The sequence below is a fragment of the Pezoporus wallicus genome, unplaced genomic scaffold, assembly GCF_028554395.1.
Source record: "Pezoporus wallicus isolate ANWC-B61680 ecotype Strahan unplaced genomic scaffold, APGP_CSIRO_Pwel_v1 contig_747, whole genome shotgun sequence".
Lineage (NCBI taxonomy): Eukaryota > Metazoa > Chordata > Aves > Psittaciformes > Psittacidae > Pezoporus > Pezoporus wallicus.
Window position 1 is genome coordinate 2,441,036 of NW_026638457.1, and position 18,039 is coordinate 2,459,074.

At 38.5% G+C, this 18,039-nt stretch overlaps 1 protein-coding gene across 3 annotated transcripts in view; it reads right to left on the reverse strand.

The window, feature by feature from the left end:
• USP45 (ubiquitin specific peptidase 45) overlaps positions 1-18,039 on the reverse strand; it is a 49,814-nt gene that overhangs the window by 16,363 nt on the left and 15,412 nt on the right. For all 3 annotated transcript variants that reach the window (XM_057410844.1, XM_057410845.1, XM_057410847.1), the window contains exons 6-8: positions 12,259-12,404; positions 10,884-10,979; positions 8,711-8,841 (exon numbers count right to left, since the gene is read on the reverse strand). In XM_057410844.1, coding sequence (XP_057266827.1) covers positions 8,711-8,841; positions 10,884-10,979; positions 12,259-12,404 — 373 coding nt within the window. The remainder of the gene's footprint in view (positions 1-8,710; positions 8,842-10,883; positions 10,980-12,258; positions 12,405-18,039) is intronic.

An 18,039-nucleotide genomic window follows, 5' to 3' on the forward strand; every position in this document is an offset into this window, starting at 1 on the left:
CTGAAGGCAGCGTGGGATGTAACTGGAGAAGGATCTAAGGTGACAAGGCACCTAAGGTCAGTGCCTAAAATTAAGTGGAATCAATCTGGACCTGCATATGCAAAACAACGTGTTCACATTTACAAATACAACATTCTCACACTTGTACTTTGTATCTACTTTTTGACATAAAGTTGACAGTATCCCTAGTTTACAGTGATTCAATGATGCTGCTCTACATACGAGGCTTACTATAAAATCTACAATCAGTAGAGCGGTTGATTTTTTTTAAGCGTTCTCTTTAAAGTCAATTTTTTTTTTTTTTTGCATGTACAGGTCAACCTAAACAACTATTTTCAAATTAATTAAAAAAAAAATTAAACTTGAGGGACTGCTCTTAAAAATGAAGCATTTTAGGGGTTTTATGAAAAATGAATTTTTTTCTTCTATTAAAATCAAATGTTTTATTTCCAATTAATTTGATTATAAAACCCCAAATAAATTTTGAAAAACACTGACTCTATTTTGGTTCCAATAATACAATTAATATACATTAAAAAAAAAAAAAATACATGTACCTGCATGCAGTTTCGCTTTTCAATTTGCTAAAATAGTTTTCTCATTGATTGTTTCACTAAATGGCCAGGAATCTCAAAGAATCTCTTTTTAATTTTTTTTAACCTGTATGCCAGTATCAGTTCACTTCTGAGAAACCCAGTTAGTTAGCCACAGTGTTAACATAGACCTCACAGCAGCCTTCCAGTATCTGAAGGGGGCCCATAGGGATGCTGGGGAGAGACTCATTAGAGACTGTAGTGATGGGACAAGGGGTAACGGGTTAAAACTTAAACAGGGGAAGTTTAGATTGGATATAAGAAGGAAATTCTTTCCTGTTAGGGTGGTGAGGCACTGGAATGGGTTGCCCAGGGAGGTTGTGAATGATCCATCCCTGGCAGTGTTCAAGACCAGGTTGGACGAGGCCTTGGGTGATATGATTTAGTGTAAGGTGTCCCAGCCCACGGCAGGAGGGTTGGAACTAGATGATCTTAAGGTCCTTTCAACCCTAACTATTCTCTGATTCTATGATTCTATGATTAGTTTTATTTTTGAGAAATGCCTTGTTTTCCTGAGACAGTGAGAATCAGTGAGTATATTCAGCTCTCTCCTCCAATATATGCACATTAATAGCTCCAGTGTACAGTGAGAAAACAAAATGTTGCATTTACATGACTTGGATCCTTTTACTAATAGAGATTTTTTTTTGTTTGTTTTTTGGCCACAGAAGCAGGCCAACAGACATTACAGTAAAAAGGAAATAATAATAGTAACTACTTGACAAAGAAGCAAGCAAAAAGTGCACCGGCGTTACAGGAGGTCTTTCTCATTGTAGGCACACCTCACAGAGCTACATCTTCAATGCAAATCAGATAAAAGCCCCACACGTACCTTTCGTTACTGTTTATGGTTTGCAGTGTAACCTCCCACTGATGAACATACAGTAATCATTTCAGATGAAAACTGATTTAATAAATAATATTTCAAGGGAAAATAGTTTGCCTGTACATTTCATACAGTTTATTTTGTTTAAATGAAAGAGGGGGCAGGGAGGGGAAGAACTCAGCTATGGCAGTTTTTCATTTCTCTTAGTCTTTCACTTTACTAACACACAGCACATCTACAGCACATCTACAAGGACAAGATTATTTAAGCTTCTCTGTACTTGTACTAAATCCTCTTTCAGCCGCACACCAATCTACATGCTTGAATTTTTATGGCAATAAGTATGGTGGGAATGTAACAGCTACCACTTAAAAAGTGAAGTGGCAGGAAAAGTGACTTGTAAAGATGCTATGTAAGGTTTGAGTCATTTAATTGGACAAATGATGTAAGTGTTAACATTGCTTAATGTATACGTAATCAGTCACTCATGTACATGCATGCTATGTAATGCATATAATTCTAAATATCTCATGTTCTGTATAAAACCATTTGAGATTAGTGCATTTGTTTTCTGGGGAAACCACACATGAAAACCAAAAACCCACAATAAAGAGGAGGAAGGGAATTTCACACCACACAATGAATTTACTGGAAACTCCCTACACTTTACAAACCAGTATGAGGGAAAGAAAAAAAAAAAAGGAATTAATCCATGCTGATACACAGAAATCTGACAACTAAAAGATGTGCACTCTCGTCTCCTTGCAAATATGCTTCAAGCAAGATCCTTGGCAAAAGTGAGGGACTTGAAGATGGTTGGTTGAGTTGACCGCTCACAGATGTGCTGACATATGGAAGCCAGTGCCAATGCAATACAACCTGTTGTACAGTGTCAGCAGGATAATGACAGAACAGGTTGAACCCCTGCTAATGGCCATAAGTGGTGAAGGACAACTGTGACATCTACATGCATGCTACTTATCTAGCCTCTCCTTACTCAGCTGGAGACCAGTTATAACTGCTTGACTGTCAGTTAAAGAAATACTACTCATGTTCATCTACTTCCTAGAACATTTTAATAACAACGTAATTTTTTAAAGGAGAAAAAACAAACAACTACAAAAAAAAGTCCTCTAAGCATTAATTCTTTTAATTCTCACATTCGAGGGAAATTAAGCTATGCTTCAAAAGCAAAACTGGGCTACAATTACAGTCATTCAATCATACTGCACAGAACTCCCATACCTTTACTGTCTCTAATAAAAATCCTTTCACAAATCATCCTTTCAATAATTACTGTATTTGATAAAAAGATAGCCTAATACCTTGGAAAACTTCAAAAACAATAAGTGCTTGGAAGAGAAAACAGACCATACTAGTTGATTTTCTCTGCAAAATGCAGAGGAACCCCTTTAATACTGCTATACACTATAGAGAAGCAAAGAAAATGTTTACCTAACATTAGCCTGAAGGAATAAATTCTGCTTATCTGCAGATGAAGACATTAATCCCTCAAGAGTGAGCAGTTACCAATGAAAGTTACAAAAAAAAAGATGCAAGGGACCAGTTTGTAAAAGTTACCACAATTCACAAGACTTATCTTTCCCAGTTACAATATCAAAATATTTATGCACTGACATTACAGAATAGCTAGAAGAGAATGAAAAGTTTTGTTCTTCCTAAAGCAATGGTTCTCATTAGCAATCCCAAGTTATATGCAGCACTGTGACAGAAAAAAGACTGAAACCTCACATCATGATCCATCTCATCTCAAACCTCCCCACAGACATAAGAGCTTGGCTACCATGAGGCACTTGGTAAGAAAAAGCCCAACCAAACATGGGCTTGCCCCCACATGTATGGACAGACAACACTTAGCTCTCCTTTGGACATGCCAGCTGAGTTCTTTCTATCTTTTTTTTTGTCTCACCTTCCCCTCAAAAAAAAAGAAAATGAGGCAGTATCTCTTTCTTGCAATGCACCAGATCTCTGGTACCTGTGCAAAAAGCACTTGTTAAACATAGCTCTGAATGGATATGATAGCTGACATGATGCTACAACAAAACCATTTCCCACATAACAATCAGAGGGAAAATACAACTCTTTCATACCAAGTAATGAAAATACCTGTCTGGGGAAATTTTTTCCTACCAGCTGTTAGACAAGTGAAGGCCTTTATGCATGAGGCCTTGCATCCCTATAAAAAATGGTTTCTCTTTATATGTATGTCTCACTCCTCTTTAAGTCTTGCTAAGATTTTTCAGCAGAGCTCTGTGATAGCAAGTTCCACAGGTTAGCTCTATAAAATGTCTAAAAGAATCCCTTTTCCCCTGGCTCTAAATCCGTTGCCTTTCAGTTTCACAGACAGCTCCTTGAACACTCAAGATGGCAGTTAAATAAGAAAGCTAATTCATCTTCTATCATTTGCTGTCTTCTCTTGCTGTCATGCCTCTTTTTCGTGTCCTCACCAGCCTAAACTCCCATCATTGAAGTCCCTCTTTACATGAAGGCTTCTTTTTTTTGTTACATCTCCCTAAAGCTCCAAACTGGCTTTAACTTACAATGCTCTATTCCAGTTAACATGAACATTGCTACTGAGGATACACCTCCAATATACCTCATAAAATTACAGCTTTTCTCCTTCACTGTATCTACAAGCATAACTTACACAGCTCACCAATACCACACGCATTGCAAATACTTGTGTTGTCCAAAATGTTGCACAGGTCTTCCTCTGGAGTAGAACAAGTGAACACAAAACTCAGGAACAAGTGCAGATGATTCCTGCCACTGCACACTACTTAAATATGCCATTCATCTGCTTTGCACTCATAAACATCCAGCTTTGTTAACTTGTACCTAAATTAAGGAAACCCTGACACAGCCAACTGAAATAAAGATGTGTGATCTCTCAGCTGCACAGAGAAGATTCAATCTCCTCTGACCAGTGAGGTCCTAAACATGACACAGCACCATCAGCAAGGCATGTGGAGGCACAATTGGCCAAAGAAGTATCAACTGTGTTCTACTGCTATTACTTTTAGATGATAAAAGTCAAAAGAGAAAAATAAGCAATTTGGAAATCCTTTCTAAAAAGATGTTCTTCTCTCTACCAATATTATTTTAAAAGAAAAGGCTCAAAAAGTCTCATAATTAATATGAAAAATACTGTTTCTTTCACCCTTTAAATCTTGTACAACATTACCTCAGTTTCCCTTTGCATTTCCTCTCAGAGGGGATAAATGCTCCAAGTATTGTTTAGGTTTCCCTCCAAAACTAATTAATAGTGTTAACTGGCATGACCTCCATTCTGTCAGTCCCACCTCTGTCTTGAGTTCTTCTTTCTTCACCTGAGAAGGAAGGATGAATGCTCCCTGGGGAGGAAAGACCTATGACCAGTAAAATCTTTGTCAGGCAAGTAGTTTTTCCTGCATGCTAATGTAGCAATATACTACTCCTATAAATAATTACTCGGCCAAGGTTCAAAGCAGCTAAATTCTCTAAGTACTTTCTGGACTCATCACTTATATGCTACAACATTTACTTGCTACACAAACCTAAGCTTCCCTCCATCAATAAAATTATTCCATCATAACAAATAACAGATATAAAATTCATGTCCTCTTAATACATCAGTGTTGCATTAGTCACTAAGTCTCCAGATAAGTCAGAAGTCTGCAGTCCTGATATTCAGCATAGTGGAAAACTAACAGAAGGGCCCCGTAGCTATGCTCACAATCTGTCCTCACAAAACATCTGACAGCTGCAACACTAACAAAATTAACAGTGGATGAATTAGTACCAGACGCTAAACAGTTGCTACAGAAAAACTCATCCATTTCTTTTCGTCTTCTCCCCTTCTTCAACCTGGCTACCCCACCACTTGATAAAATTAACACTCGGTATCATTTTTTTCTTTTGTTATTTAATAAAAAAAGGCACCACAAATACCCTTTTGTACACAAGACAATGAACTTCACTCTGTGATCTCCACAGACTCTTAAAGAAGTGGTCTGACGTTGAAAGGACAATGTCCCAGTTCTCTTACTGCTTCTGAGCAGCAAATACGCATCCACTTCCAGAGTTTCTCACTTGGAGGTTTTGTGATCCTACCCAGTGCCGTGACAGAGCAGCAGTGGAACAAGGCAGCACCTGCTCCTTTCTTTACAGGCTCTCTGCCCACACCTAACCACTTTCCTACATGCCTTTGCCACTCCTTTTTAGTATTCCCTTCCTTACCTGCTTCCTTAGGTCTTCTTTCACTTAGCACTTTTCAATTTTTGAGTGAGGATGCCCAGTTCAAATGTGAGCATTCAAATGTTCACATACTGCAATATCTGAAGCAGGTGCTGTCCTGAAGTCCTACAATGGCATCAAAAAGAGCAACTCCAGATACTAAATTCAGAAGCATTGTTCCAGCACTGAGCTGGAAATGAGGGCGAGTGTCAGGTGTTCAGTTACACAGCTACCTTTACTATACCTTGCATCAACTGATCCAACATCAAAACATGCCACCATTCACCTAGATTTAAAAAAAAAAAAAAAAAACACACAAAAAAAAACAACAAACAAAAAACCCCACCCCACCCAAACTCATCGATATCAATTTAATAAAAATTTGTATAATATATATAATCCAATTATGTCATCAGGGAAAAGCAACCATTTTTAAAGGGTCAGAATGCTGCTACACATGAGAAAGATGTTATTAGGAAACTGTTTTAAATTGCTGTGTTACTTCTTGGCTAGATAGCATACTGTAACAGCCCTGCCAAGAAGATAAATCGAAGTATATAAAGAACAGAAGCATACCTGCTGACAGCTTCAGCATTTCAACCATTCATGTTTGCAAGTAACCTAGTAGGATTGGGAAGCAACTATAGTAATTATTAAGTAAAACACCTGTACTCTGAAGAACCACTCTGTGTGCATGTCCCTGTTTTGCAAGCTATGAGCAACTTTCAAAACATTGTTATGGTAAAGACTGGGAAGACAATTCCTGGGTCACTGAGTCCACATGAAGACAGGCTAAGAAAGCTGGAGCTGTTCAGGCTGGAGAAGAGAAGGCTGTGTGGAGACCTCACAGCAGCCTTCCAGCATCTGAAGGCCTACAAGGATGCTGGAGAGGGACTCTTCATCAGGGACTGTAGCAATATTTACAAGGGGTAATGGGTTAAAACTCAAACAGGGGAAGTTCAGGTTGGATATAAGGAAGAAGTTCTTTACTGTAAGGTTGGTGAGGCACTGGAATGGGTTGCCCAGGGAAGTTGTGAATGCTCCATCCCCGGCAGTGTTCAAGGCCAAGTTGGACAAAGCCTTGTGTGACCTGATCTAGTGTGAGGTGTCCCTGCCCATGGCAGGGGGATTGGAACTAGATGATCTTAAGGTCCTTTCCAACCCTAACTATTCTATGATTCTATGATTAACATGACTTCTTGGCAGGATTCAAAAAGCAGTTTATGGAGAATGCTGCAGCAACAGAGACTTCTTTCTAACTGGGACTCATGCAATCTTGCCACGACCTCTCCTTCATTTCAGCTTTGCTACAGAGTAGAAACCCATCTTTAAAAAATTTAAAAATGCTTCATAAAAATGGCATGACAGAAAACTTCACTCATACTGTTCAATATATCGTACTTCCACCACTGCAGACTGCTGTTTTTGTTGACATTCTCCCTTTCTTTTCTTTCTTACATCACCATCAACAACAAAATAATCAAAAGACCGAAGCCTCCTGTCATACCTGTGCAGACACTAACTGCCCATGAACACTTCTTGCCAATAGGATGTGGCTGACACTTTTGTTACTGATACTAGAGCTAGAAAGCATTTATATCCAAGTTGTGTTCTGCAAGGCTAACAAAAGAAAGAAGTGGGAATGAAGGCAAGAAATGGCAGAAGCCGACAGACAGATGTCTAAACAGCAAAAGTCTGCTGCCCACATTAACATGTTTCAATTTTAGCTGGTAAAATGGTATATGCCCATGTTAAACAACAACAAAAAAAAGAACAACTAGGTATCTGAGATTTAATATCAATACATTGTGTAGACATCACTTGATGACAACACAAACACACATACACAGAAAGAAGAGCAGATACAAAATAGCTATAATTTAAAAAATACAGTGCCATCTGAAGTGTACTGCATCATGATTATTTTACAATGAGTTTGCTAAGGTGGGCTTCAAAACATGTTTTACATCATCTTTTCCCTTCTGTCCTCAATACAGAGAAAAAACTACTATTCTTATTTAACCATTTTCCTTTCATTTCTTGGCCAGATTTTATTCTTATAATCACATTTTTTGAGTCACCCCTGAAACAGGAGAAGGAGTGAAGAAAGAACTTATTTTTTTTCATGTAGATAATGTCAAACAGAGAACACTGCTGTTACACTCAAAATCACTACAAGGACAATTTATACACATTTCCTTTTACAGTCAAAAAAATCAACAGGAGTCAAGTACAACAGAAAAATATAATACTAAGTTTCTCAAGTTGAATTTTGTGGATAAAGAAAAAGCAATAAGTGATTTCTTTATCAGAATTACATTGTCCCTTCTTTAGTCTAAAAACTTTTATTTCTTTATACCAGATCATAAGCCCCCGTTTACAGAGTGAGGTTACCCTGAAATGACTTGTAAAGTCAGTATTTAAGTACATTTATCAACTTTTGAGTAGGTCTTCTACAGGTGTTTTAAAAGGCAAGACTGCTTGCATCATAATTGAAGGCACCTACAAAGCACCACTGTAAACATTTTCCACACCAAGAAACAGGAGTTTCTTTAGGGCTTGTAAGCTCTTTGCAATCTGGAGCCATATGCCATTTCAGTACTGCTTCAAGTCCTTACTTGTTAGACCCTTTTTAATTCTGAATTAATGCCAAGGTCAGACATCATAACAGAAGTTTCCCATTTAAAGCTTACCCTTTTTTTTTATAAAACACCTACACACACTTTGCAGTATTAGCACAGCTTTATTCTAATATACAACAAAACCTGAAAGTGCATTCTATTTTCTTCAGTTTTACCACACCTTCTTCTGCCCCCTCACTTGGTTCAAACCCACTGAAAGTTACTGGTTCTGGACTGGGCCATACATCTGAAGAGCAAGTAGGTACAACCCTGGTGCACAACAAGGAGCCCTGCAACTTAAAACATGAAGACTTTCTGGACTACCTGGTAAAAATCTAATGGCATCTTAGAAAGGACAATAGGCATGGCACATTTAGAAACATCACTGGAAACTGAAACTAAATAAGCAAGTAAAAGATACTGACAATACATACTTTTGACAAAGCTGGCTGAACAGCACTTTGGGAGAAAGAGGACCTTTTCCAGCCTCCCTCATGCTGTGAAGGAACAAGAACATCGCTGAAGTCAAAGGTCCTGGGCTTGAGAGGTTTACCACCAGAGGATCCTTCAAAGCAAAGGTAAATTGTACATCAGATTTCAAAGTTAATGATATAAAAGACTTATTTCAAGTTAGTAGATTTATGATAAAGAAAAATACAACTTTCAGACTTAGAGCGTTCTGGGGTTTTTTTCTTTTCTTGAAATGTTGATGTCACCTATATGATTGAAATAGTTGAAGAGAAAGCTTATTACTTAAGCAGTAACAGTAGTAAAGCCAAACAATACTTGTCAAGTAAATTGGTTGGTAACCACTAGTTTTAGAAACAAGGCATGTCAATGAGCCAGTCTGATTCTCACAGAAACAGATTACCTCCTGTATTACCCACTTTACTCTCACTTCTGTGTGCACTGAAATTCAGTTGGAGAGACAACACAGGTGGCCTGTTCGATGGGCCAGCATGAGTTGGGGCCCAGCGGCACTTCGTCTGCTCAACCTTAGGGGGTTAAGGGTGGCCTCTGACCTGAGATTTCCACACATCCAACAAACACAGAAACATACCCTGTTCCTTCAGACATGAGGTGCCCGGTAAGCACCATGTGGTGGTTCATAGCAGGAGCCGACAGCAGACCCTGCAGGTCCGCCATGGCAGTGAGGAACAGGCACAGGATGCATTCCGCATAGCCCATCCTGGTGTGGGATTTGCCCCAGCCAGTGGGCCCAGGGGCTGGAAGAAGCTGGTCAGCAGCTAACCCAGGCAGTCTCAGAGCAGCAGACACTCCTGCATTGCTTACATGCTATGTGTGTCTCAACAGCCACAGATCACCAGCTCTCCCTAACATGCTCCCAGGTTCATACATGACCACAGGGCTTCCTACTACCTGGCCTGACTCTCATAAAAACAGATTACAACTGCCAGACAAACAATTAGAGAGGCTGCCTCATCCAGAAAGGAGATCCACACAAAACATAAGCACTAAGGAAACACATAAGGTATTCCCATTACATGAACTATCTAAAGGTAGAAAAATGCCCTCTATCAAGCAGGAAGCTGAGATTTCTCCATTAGCATTAGTTAGACTGCTGACGCACTCTAATTGTGTGTTGACATACAAAGACCAGAAAACACAATCTTTTCTCCAAAGATCTCATTTACGTTGTAAACACTCTCATTAAACAAAAAAAAAAATAAATCTTTCAGCCTTACGGCTGTGCAAGTTTTGCATCAAGCAAATAAGCCAACGTACCACTGGCTTTCTAAGTCTCTAGGCACAAACAAGCTCCAGACCTCTGTTGTGGCTCAGGATAACTTAGTGAAACATGCGGCTGCTCAGAGGAAATACTGGAGGAAATACAGGCAACAACACAGTGAATTCCACACTGTCCTTGCCTGGAGAAGCTATGAACATTACTGACAGCAACATACAGAAATCTTCATCATCTCAGAGGTAGCTGAAACAGAATCCTACCCCTCAACCCTCGCTGCCACCAGAAAGCTCAGGGGAAAGAGAAAAAAAAAGGAAAAAAAAAGGAAAAATTAAAAAAAAAAAATCCTCTGTAAATTGCTTGCTTTAGCAATTTTCTTTAGATACAGCCTGGAACAGCAGTATATATTCTTTGATAATAACCACAGGAGTCTCTTCCCCATTTGAATGGAACTTGAGGACAAGAAATTTGGTCCTCACCAAAATTTTACTTCTCCCAGTTTAACCCTCTGGCCTGTGAAGGCTACAATACATCTTAAAAGCCTTACCAATGAAGGGCTGGACAGACTGGAATAAAATATTTCATGAACACTTTCTAGAGCCATATATACTAATTCCTCTATCATACATTCACACTGAAGAAATGAAATTGGAAACAAAATGAACCAATCACTCTTTCTTAAGGTCAGGCATTATTTGCTACTTCAGTGTCACAAAATGTGAAAGGAAATGATGATTCCTTCTCCACAGCTGAATAATTAGTATTGTAAAAGTAGCGAATTCACAGATACCGTAAGCCAGCTAAAACAATTAAAAAGCAAAAGAAATAAGAAGAGTGTGATTTCCCACCCTTCAGCTTCTTCCCACGTCTCCCCAGATTTGTGTTTCTCACTGCATACTCACCAATTGGGAGTCTGAAGTATGACAGATTTTTAACTTTGTTCCTTTCTCCTTCATCTCATACATCAGTTCATTTAGTACGTGAGTCTGTGCCAAGTTCTTAAAGACAAAAAACCAAACCCAAGAAACACAAGCTAATCTTTCAACTATACATTTGTGTTAGATAGAAATTCTAGCTTCGGGGATAGACAAAACCATATATATTTCATAAAATACATGTACAACTGAGGTTTAAATCAGACTACTATAAAAAGCAGGTATCACCCTTATATGACCTGAGATCATTGATCTCAGACTGTTTCTAAAATTGTATCTACTTCTTTTTCTGTAATTCCAAAATAGTTTCCTAGTAATAACTTTATTATTTTTGATGAACAAGGTATTTTATTATACTTTTGATTTGATTTTAGTTTATTTATAGTGAGGACATTAGTACCAGAAATCATTTATTTCTCTAGATCCCCTCCATCATGCGCCAAGAAGCACAGAGGTTTGGGAACACTGAAAAGCATTATCTCTCCAAATTTAAGAGAGAAACCAACATATCTCAGCTTTGTTTCTTTACTTTTGGTTAACTTTGATTGCAGATCACTGAAGTTTCTACAGTGCCATAAGTATGGACAGAGAAAAATTTGCAGTAATTCTACTCAATACACATGTACTGTTTGTTTGCTGAGTTTTGTAATCACCACCATAAACACAAGGTAAAGCGTGCCAGTTCAGAACACTTTTGTAACAGTTCTCTCTCATCTATGATTATTTCACTCCTGCCTGCAGGCATACGGATGTATCTGACAAGCAATAGGATGGTCTAATATAAAACCCACTAAGACTGCTGCTTTTTTTTGAGGATGTTGAGGTAGTTGTACACTAAAAATGTATTAGTATAGCTCATTCCTCTTATTCTGGTCAGAAAAAAAAACAACCATAATCAATAAAAGTACTTTTATAACTGCATCCCTTGTAGGGGCTTAAAATCATCACAACGCTCTGTGCAGACATTTACATTATGCATAAAGTACCACTTTTCACACCCACCAGTACGGTAAATACTGTGCATTACTCATGACGACTAATGCTGAACTACAAATAAAACCATATGCTAGAGTACAACCCACACACATACGCAGTGTGTAAAACACTTTGACATTTTCATTTGCCTCATTACTGCAAAAAATGCTACTGATCCAGGAATCCTTTTTTGTTATAATAGGAAATGTATCCTGAACAGCAAGGAATAAAAAGAATTTGAAAAGGACCTTCAGAAAGCAGAACGAATACTGGTAACAGTCAGAACCTTTTCTGAAGCCCACAGTTTATACATATTAAGTATTTCTGAAATTTATTAAGAGAAAGCCGTATGATCTTTCCATCTTACCTGCATGACAGCATTAAAAAAGCATGTATTTCCCAAATTATTTATTCCTTTAACTGGAACTGATGAACCATTTCCAGAACCTTTTCCTTTCAGTATTTCACTAGTTTCACTGTTCTCTTCACGGAGTCTTATGATTTTTGATGAACCTATAATTAAACTATATGTTAATATTACTATCATTGTACTATTATAATTACTTTTAATAATTTTAACACTAATTGCATAGTTTAATCACATCGGCTCTTCCATGGATTATGTTTATCCTTTTTAACATATGCAGAAACATATCTCGGTACTCTAAACTGCTTTATGAAATCTGAAAAAATAAAAAAAAAACCACCATCAGCAGTTAAAATTCTGGGGGAAAAAAAATCCCTCCAACAACTACATATATCCAACAAAAACCTTCACATAGTGAAACTGTAACTTCTTCAATTAGCCAAGCAATAAAGCAAAATGGCCTCTATTAATTTATTAACAATAGGCAGTTAAGATGTACATTCATTAGACACACTGGAAACATTAAACACCTTTGAAGAGAGGTAACCAAAAGCTGCCACCTGAATGCTGCAAGCCTTTATCAATTATCGCACGCTGTTTGAATTCCCTCATACAACTTAGTGAACAGCCAAACTGGAGTTATCAGTTTCCCCAAAAGCTACATTTGCTCCTCGACCCACCTCCTTTTGTCACAGCCTCACAAACTGCTAACACAACCCAAAATACATACAGTGCTAGTGTTTTAATTTCAAACAACAAAAATTTCATACGTCTGTAGTGGAATATGCTACTAGTATAACATCCCCATTTCCCTATTTCCCTTATTATTTAAATAGATGAGGGGCAGCAAAGTTGGACAGTCATTAACTTGTAGCCTAGAGGTAATGGGAAGACTTGAGATAACAATATTTAGCCTCAAATTCTACTAGCAACTTTCATATCTTCATGGTTGCAAAATTAAATGTGAACATTACTGACATATGCAGTGTCTTAAATATTGATTAACAATGCATGTCAATGTAAACGAGTTATGGACTTAATAAATGCCAAGAACTGTGATGCTGCAATCTCTGTCTTGACATATGAATTCATATATTTGTTTTAATGAGTTTCACATTGAAGTCTCATTACAGTATTCTTGAGAAATAACTAACAGACCTATTTACATTAATGAAATGCTCATGCCAAAAGGTTCTTTTATGTACACTCCTAGGTAGCTTCATGCTTACAAGACGAAAAAATATAATTAAATAAAGAAGAAGTCATTATCTTGTCATTTGGCAACAAGCTTCTGATGCAGTCTGTCTGCACCCTACAGTGCCACAAAGGCATAATTATTTTTTCAAATTGTACCCGAGTTTGTCAAAATGTAGTTAAAGGTGCTTTGCTGGTTAGGAACATTTTGAAATGTTCTCGGTAATACCACTTACACAGCTTTAAAATACACTCCTTTCCACTCATATGTAAAATTAAGACAGTACAATGGCAAACTAAGAGACCAAGCTCGCCATGAAAGAAGAGATAGAATGTTTTTCAGCACAATGAGTGACAAACATCTTGGGAGCTGCTCACACTGGCAAAGAGTCACTGCTTTATGGGCTACGTGCAGTAACACCTTTTAACTGACACATTCACAAGGGGCACGCTACAATGTCTGAGACTTGTCCACCCACAGAGGGCTCCAAAAGAATCATAGCAGGAGAATGGGAGCTCAAAGTGTCTGCAACAAGAAGGCACTGCTCACTCCCAGAAATTCCACAATGTAAGACAAGACTTCTTCCCCATGGAAGAGTGCCATACAGAGCAGGGCTGGGGAGAAGAGATGGTTAAAAAGGGAAGAAAAAAAAAAAAAAGCCAAAATTGTGTAAATAATTTGTGTATTAGTATACCACAGTTGCTGCATTTATCCATCGGCATTCAAAAACATCTGGGACAGCATCTTAAAGTAAACAATGTTCACAAGGCCATCTGGACAAAACTGCAGGCAAAAATTAAACCATAAGCATATGGAAAAGCAGATTTTTCTCTTCCCTTTAGCAGTACAGGATGACAAATGTCAAACCTAGATCTGTCCACGCTTCACTGTGCTATGCTTTGCAGCACCACCTGGCTCTCCTTGCACAGCCACCAAATATGGACAGCACTGCCACAGCGGACCATATCTGCAGGGCAAACTCGATAAAAGCATTTCACTTCATGGTTAAATGGCAGCTTCACACAAGTAGCAAGGTTCCATTTGCTGAACCTTACATATAAATTATTTAAGGGAGAGAAAACAAAGCTGAGGCATCCAGCTTTGTGATAAGAGCTGGATGAATATGCAATTATAAAGGACAATAAGAACCAGACATCCGACTGGCACAAAGCTGGATAATTAGTATAGGGATAGGAGAACTAGTAGTAAATTAAGAAATCTAACAGTAAATTAAGATGTTGTTACTGAAGTCTATAAACCTCCTTTCCTGCAGAAAGTTTTAATTACTGTCTCTTGATTTTTTAAGGATTTTACAAACACGATCCATGTAACATTTTACTGGGGTCTTTTTATCTGTGAAACAGTCTTGCCAGAAAAATGTTGCTTTGCTACTACACAAACATTAACTGCTGCTTCCCTTATTCCATGCAGATATTTTTAAGGACAGAGACAGAGGAAGGACAGCAGTTTTTAATTTAACTCTGCTCAGTGTCCCCAGCTCAGTGATACATGACAGACAGGCCTGAAGCTGAATGTTTAGTTGACATGTGAAGAGTTGGTCAGTCTTAACAGAAGATGCTGGTAATGACTATGATAGCTAAATACTTCTACAGATTGGGGCTGGAGGGTCCTTCTGCAAGATTAACCCAAGGCTACAAGCATGCTATTAATCAAAAGGCTAAGATGTAATTTTTTAAAGTGAATTTGCGCTGAACTGTTTCATGGACTCTTGCCGACTCAATCTCACTACCCTGTAATGTTTTAACAGGCATGCTTTTGGATATGAAAAATCACTTTTAAGCCAGTATAGACACAACAAGGAGACCAGCAGAAAGATTCCATCAAAATGGTTGTCGTCTGCTGCTGCCCACAAGGGCCTTCAGCTCCTAGCCAAACAGGAGAAATGAAGTAGTCCAAACCATCCGTGTGCGATACCTGTTATAGAAGACTTTGTTAACATTAATGACAGCAAGGTGGGTGAAAGGCACAGAGTAATTAAATTCGTAGACTGATTTCTGTCTGTAGCTATTAGATCTTTTAGAGTTGACATGGTGACCTTCAACCCCTCTGTCCATCTCTGCAGTGGGGACAGCACATGTAACTGTGACTGTTTTGGGGCTCACACATTCAGACTGCACCTCTCCGTCAGACTAGTTCTGCAGTTTTATTGTAGAGGTGGCCTTTCTAATCCAGTCACATTGGGAAAATTCTCACCCAAGTTGTGCCTATATCATCAAAACCTCCTTTTCCCTTGACAAAAGGTACTCAGCTACTGAGATGCCCTGCTGGAGCACTCTGCCAAGACTCATTGCCCAGCCCTCCATTCTATTTATCACACCCTACTGACCACCTCTTCCTAGGCACCAGGTTAGTGACTGCCTACAGTCCCACCATAGAATTACAGAGTCCTAGAATGATTTGGGTTGGAAGGGGCCTTAAAGATCACCTAGTTCCAAACCCCCTACCATGGGCAGGGATACCTTCCACTAGACCAGACTGCCCAAAGCCCCATATAATCTGGCCATTGATGCCTACCTCCAGCACTCACTCTGGCTCTCACAAAGCCACATTTGTGCATAGGCACAGCCTTCATGCTTGGCAAAACTTCCTGACATCACCCTGCTCTCCAACCCACTTCCTGCCAGACCCACAGGAAAGAGGACAGCAGAGACTGCTCCTCTGCTACAGCTCTTGCCTTTTCTTGCCACTCTTCTTCAGCTTTTTTTTCCTGCTCACCTGCCATCTTATCTAGCAAGCTTTCTGAATGCAGGGAACATCATTTTGTCCCACAGCTGCACAGCACCAGCCTCATGGATATGTGACTGAGATTCCTAAGCCCAACGTTAACATAGACAATGATTCAGTCCATGAAGCAAAGCAAGTCACCGTACCAGGTGCACAAAAGCACACGGTGCTCACACATCCACTTGCAAAAGACATTCAGAAAACTTATCACAGGTTCCATATCAATTTGTTTTGCCAGTATTTCAAATGTTTGAAGGCACATGGGCTTCTGTACCACTCTTGCTGAAACTGAGCTGTGCTTGGGAGTGCAGATGGTATGCAAGCAAAAAGACAAATGATATCCAGTGTTTCTTTCAGCCAGGGGAGTGTGCAGTTTTGCTCATCTTTTCAATGCAACTTTTAATTTTAATTAAAAATGAGAGTTCCAGGAATATACACTTTTATTCCAAGGTCAAGCCTTTTCTCCTGAATACAACTGTATTGTATTCAGGAGAAATCAGCTGAAGGTCTTCACAGTAAAAGCAAGGTTAATAAATTGCCTTTCTTTTACCAAGTTCTCATCATGCTATATTATGAAATGCTACTAAATTGTCTGGAACGCCCTTTTCATTTAAAAATTTTTGATTTTTTTTTCAACACTGTACAATAACAGGATCTGTTAGCAAAACAGCATGGTTCTCTTCTGAAATGGTCACTAGCTTTACATTTGAAAAGCCCAATCTTCCTTGCAATGTTACAATCCTGCCAAATTAAAGATTCCAAATGGCAATTCTATTTCCCTGATTCTGCTGGAATGTTATAAACTGGAAAATACACCTGCAGAGTTTGAACAAGCAAGCTACTCAAGTACCATTTTTATCCCTGCACTCACATGACTTGTGCTGCACCTCACAAATAAGTATGTACACAGGAAAGGGAAGACTCTGTGGAGAAAAATGACGGAACATTTAAAAATTTTTTTTGCCAATTATTAGGTTTTCATTTCTTTGCAATGTGCATCATTAACAGCATCCCCTAACATGGAAGTAAACTTGAAAGAAAGCTTATGACCAGCAACAGAAATGCCTTTTTGCTGAAGCATATTTCATATTTGGAGAATCAAAATACTCTGCTTTACTTTGCTAGGTAATTTTAAGTAGCTAGAACAGACTAACATGACTTCAAGCTCCAAACTACCATTTTTTTCAGTGTGATTCTTTGTCAAATGCTAATATCCACAGATGAATAGAAATCTGAAAAGTTATTCACCATACTTTTTGTCTTTCCTTACAAGTTAACACCAATTACTTGTACTGTAAAATTATATATTTTTTAATCTTTGTTATACATCAGTTATATTCATTAAAACAGAGATCAAGTTTCTGACTTTCACCTACTGGCAAATCTGAGCAGCTGAACTTATGGGGAAAATCTCATTCCTCTGCTTGACCTTCCCAACAATAAATTTAACTACAAAATTTGAGATAAATATTCTTCCTTCTTATGCTATTGCCACACAAACCAATTTAATTAACTGCTCTATAAAAAAAACAGTGTGCAATCTCACGTCTCCACTGATGTCTAATTTGGCCTTTGTAAAGGAAAATCTGCGTAATATTCACCTTTAAGACTGAAAACCAATTTATTTTCTCCAGCAAAAGAGCAGGCACGCAGACCGCAATGTCTCAGCATGGTTTCTGTGTACTACATGTGCATTATGTCCATGTGAAGCTCACAAGTGTGCCACACGGACAATACTGCACCTGCCTTTCTGTGAAAATCATCATGGCCTGCTAACCTTTTCCACAAAACAGATTTCTGGGTGGTACACCCTAGAAAGCAATCTTGCTTTATTCTTCCAT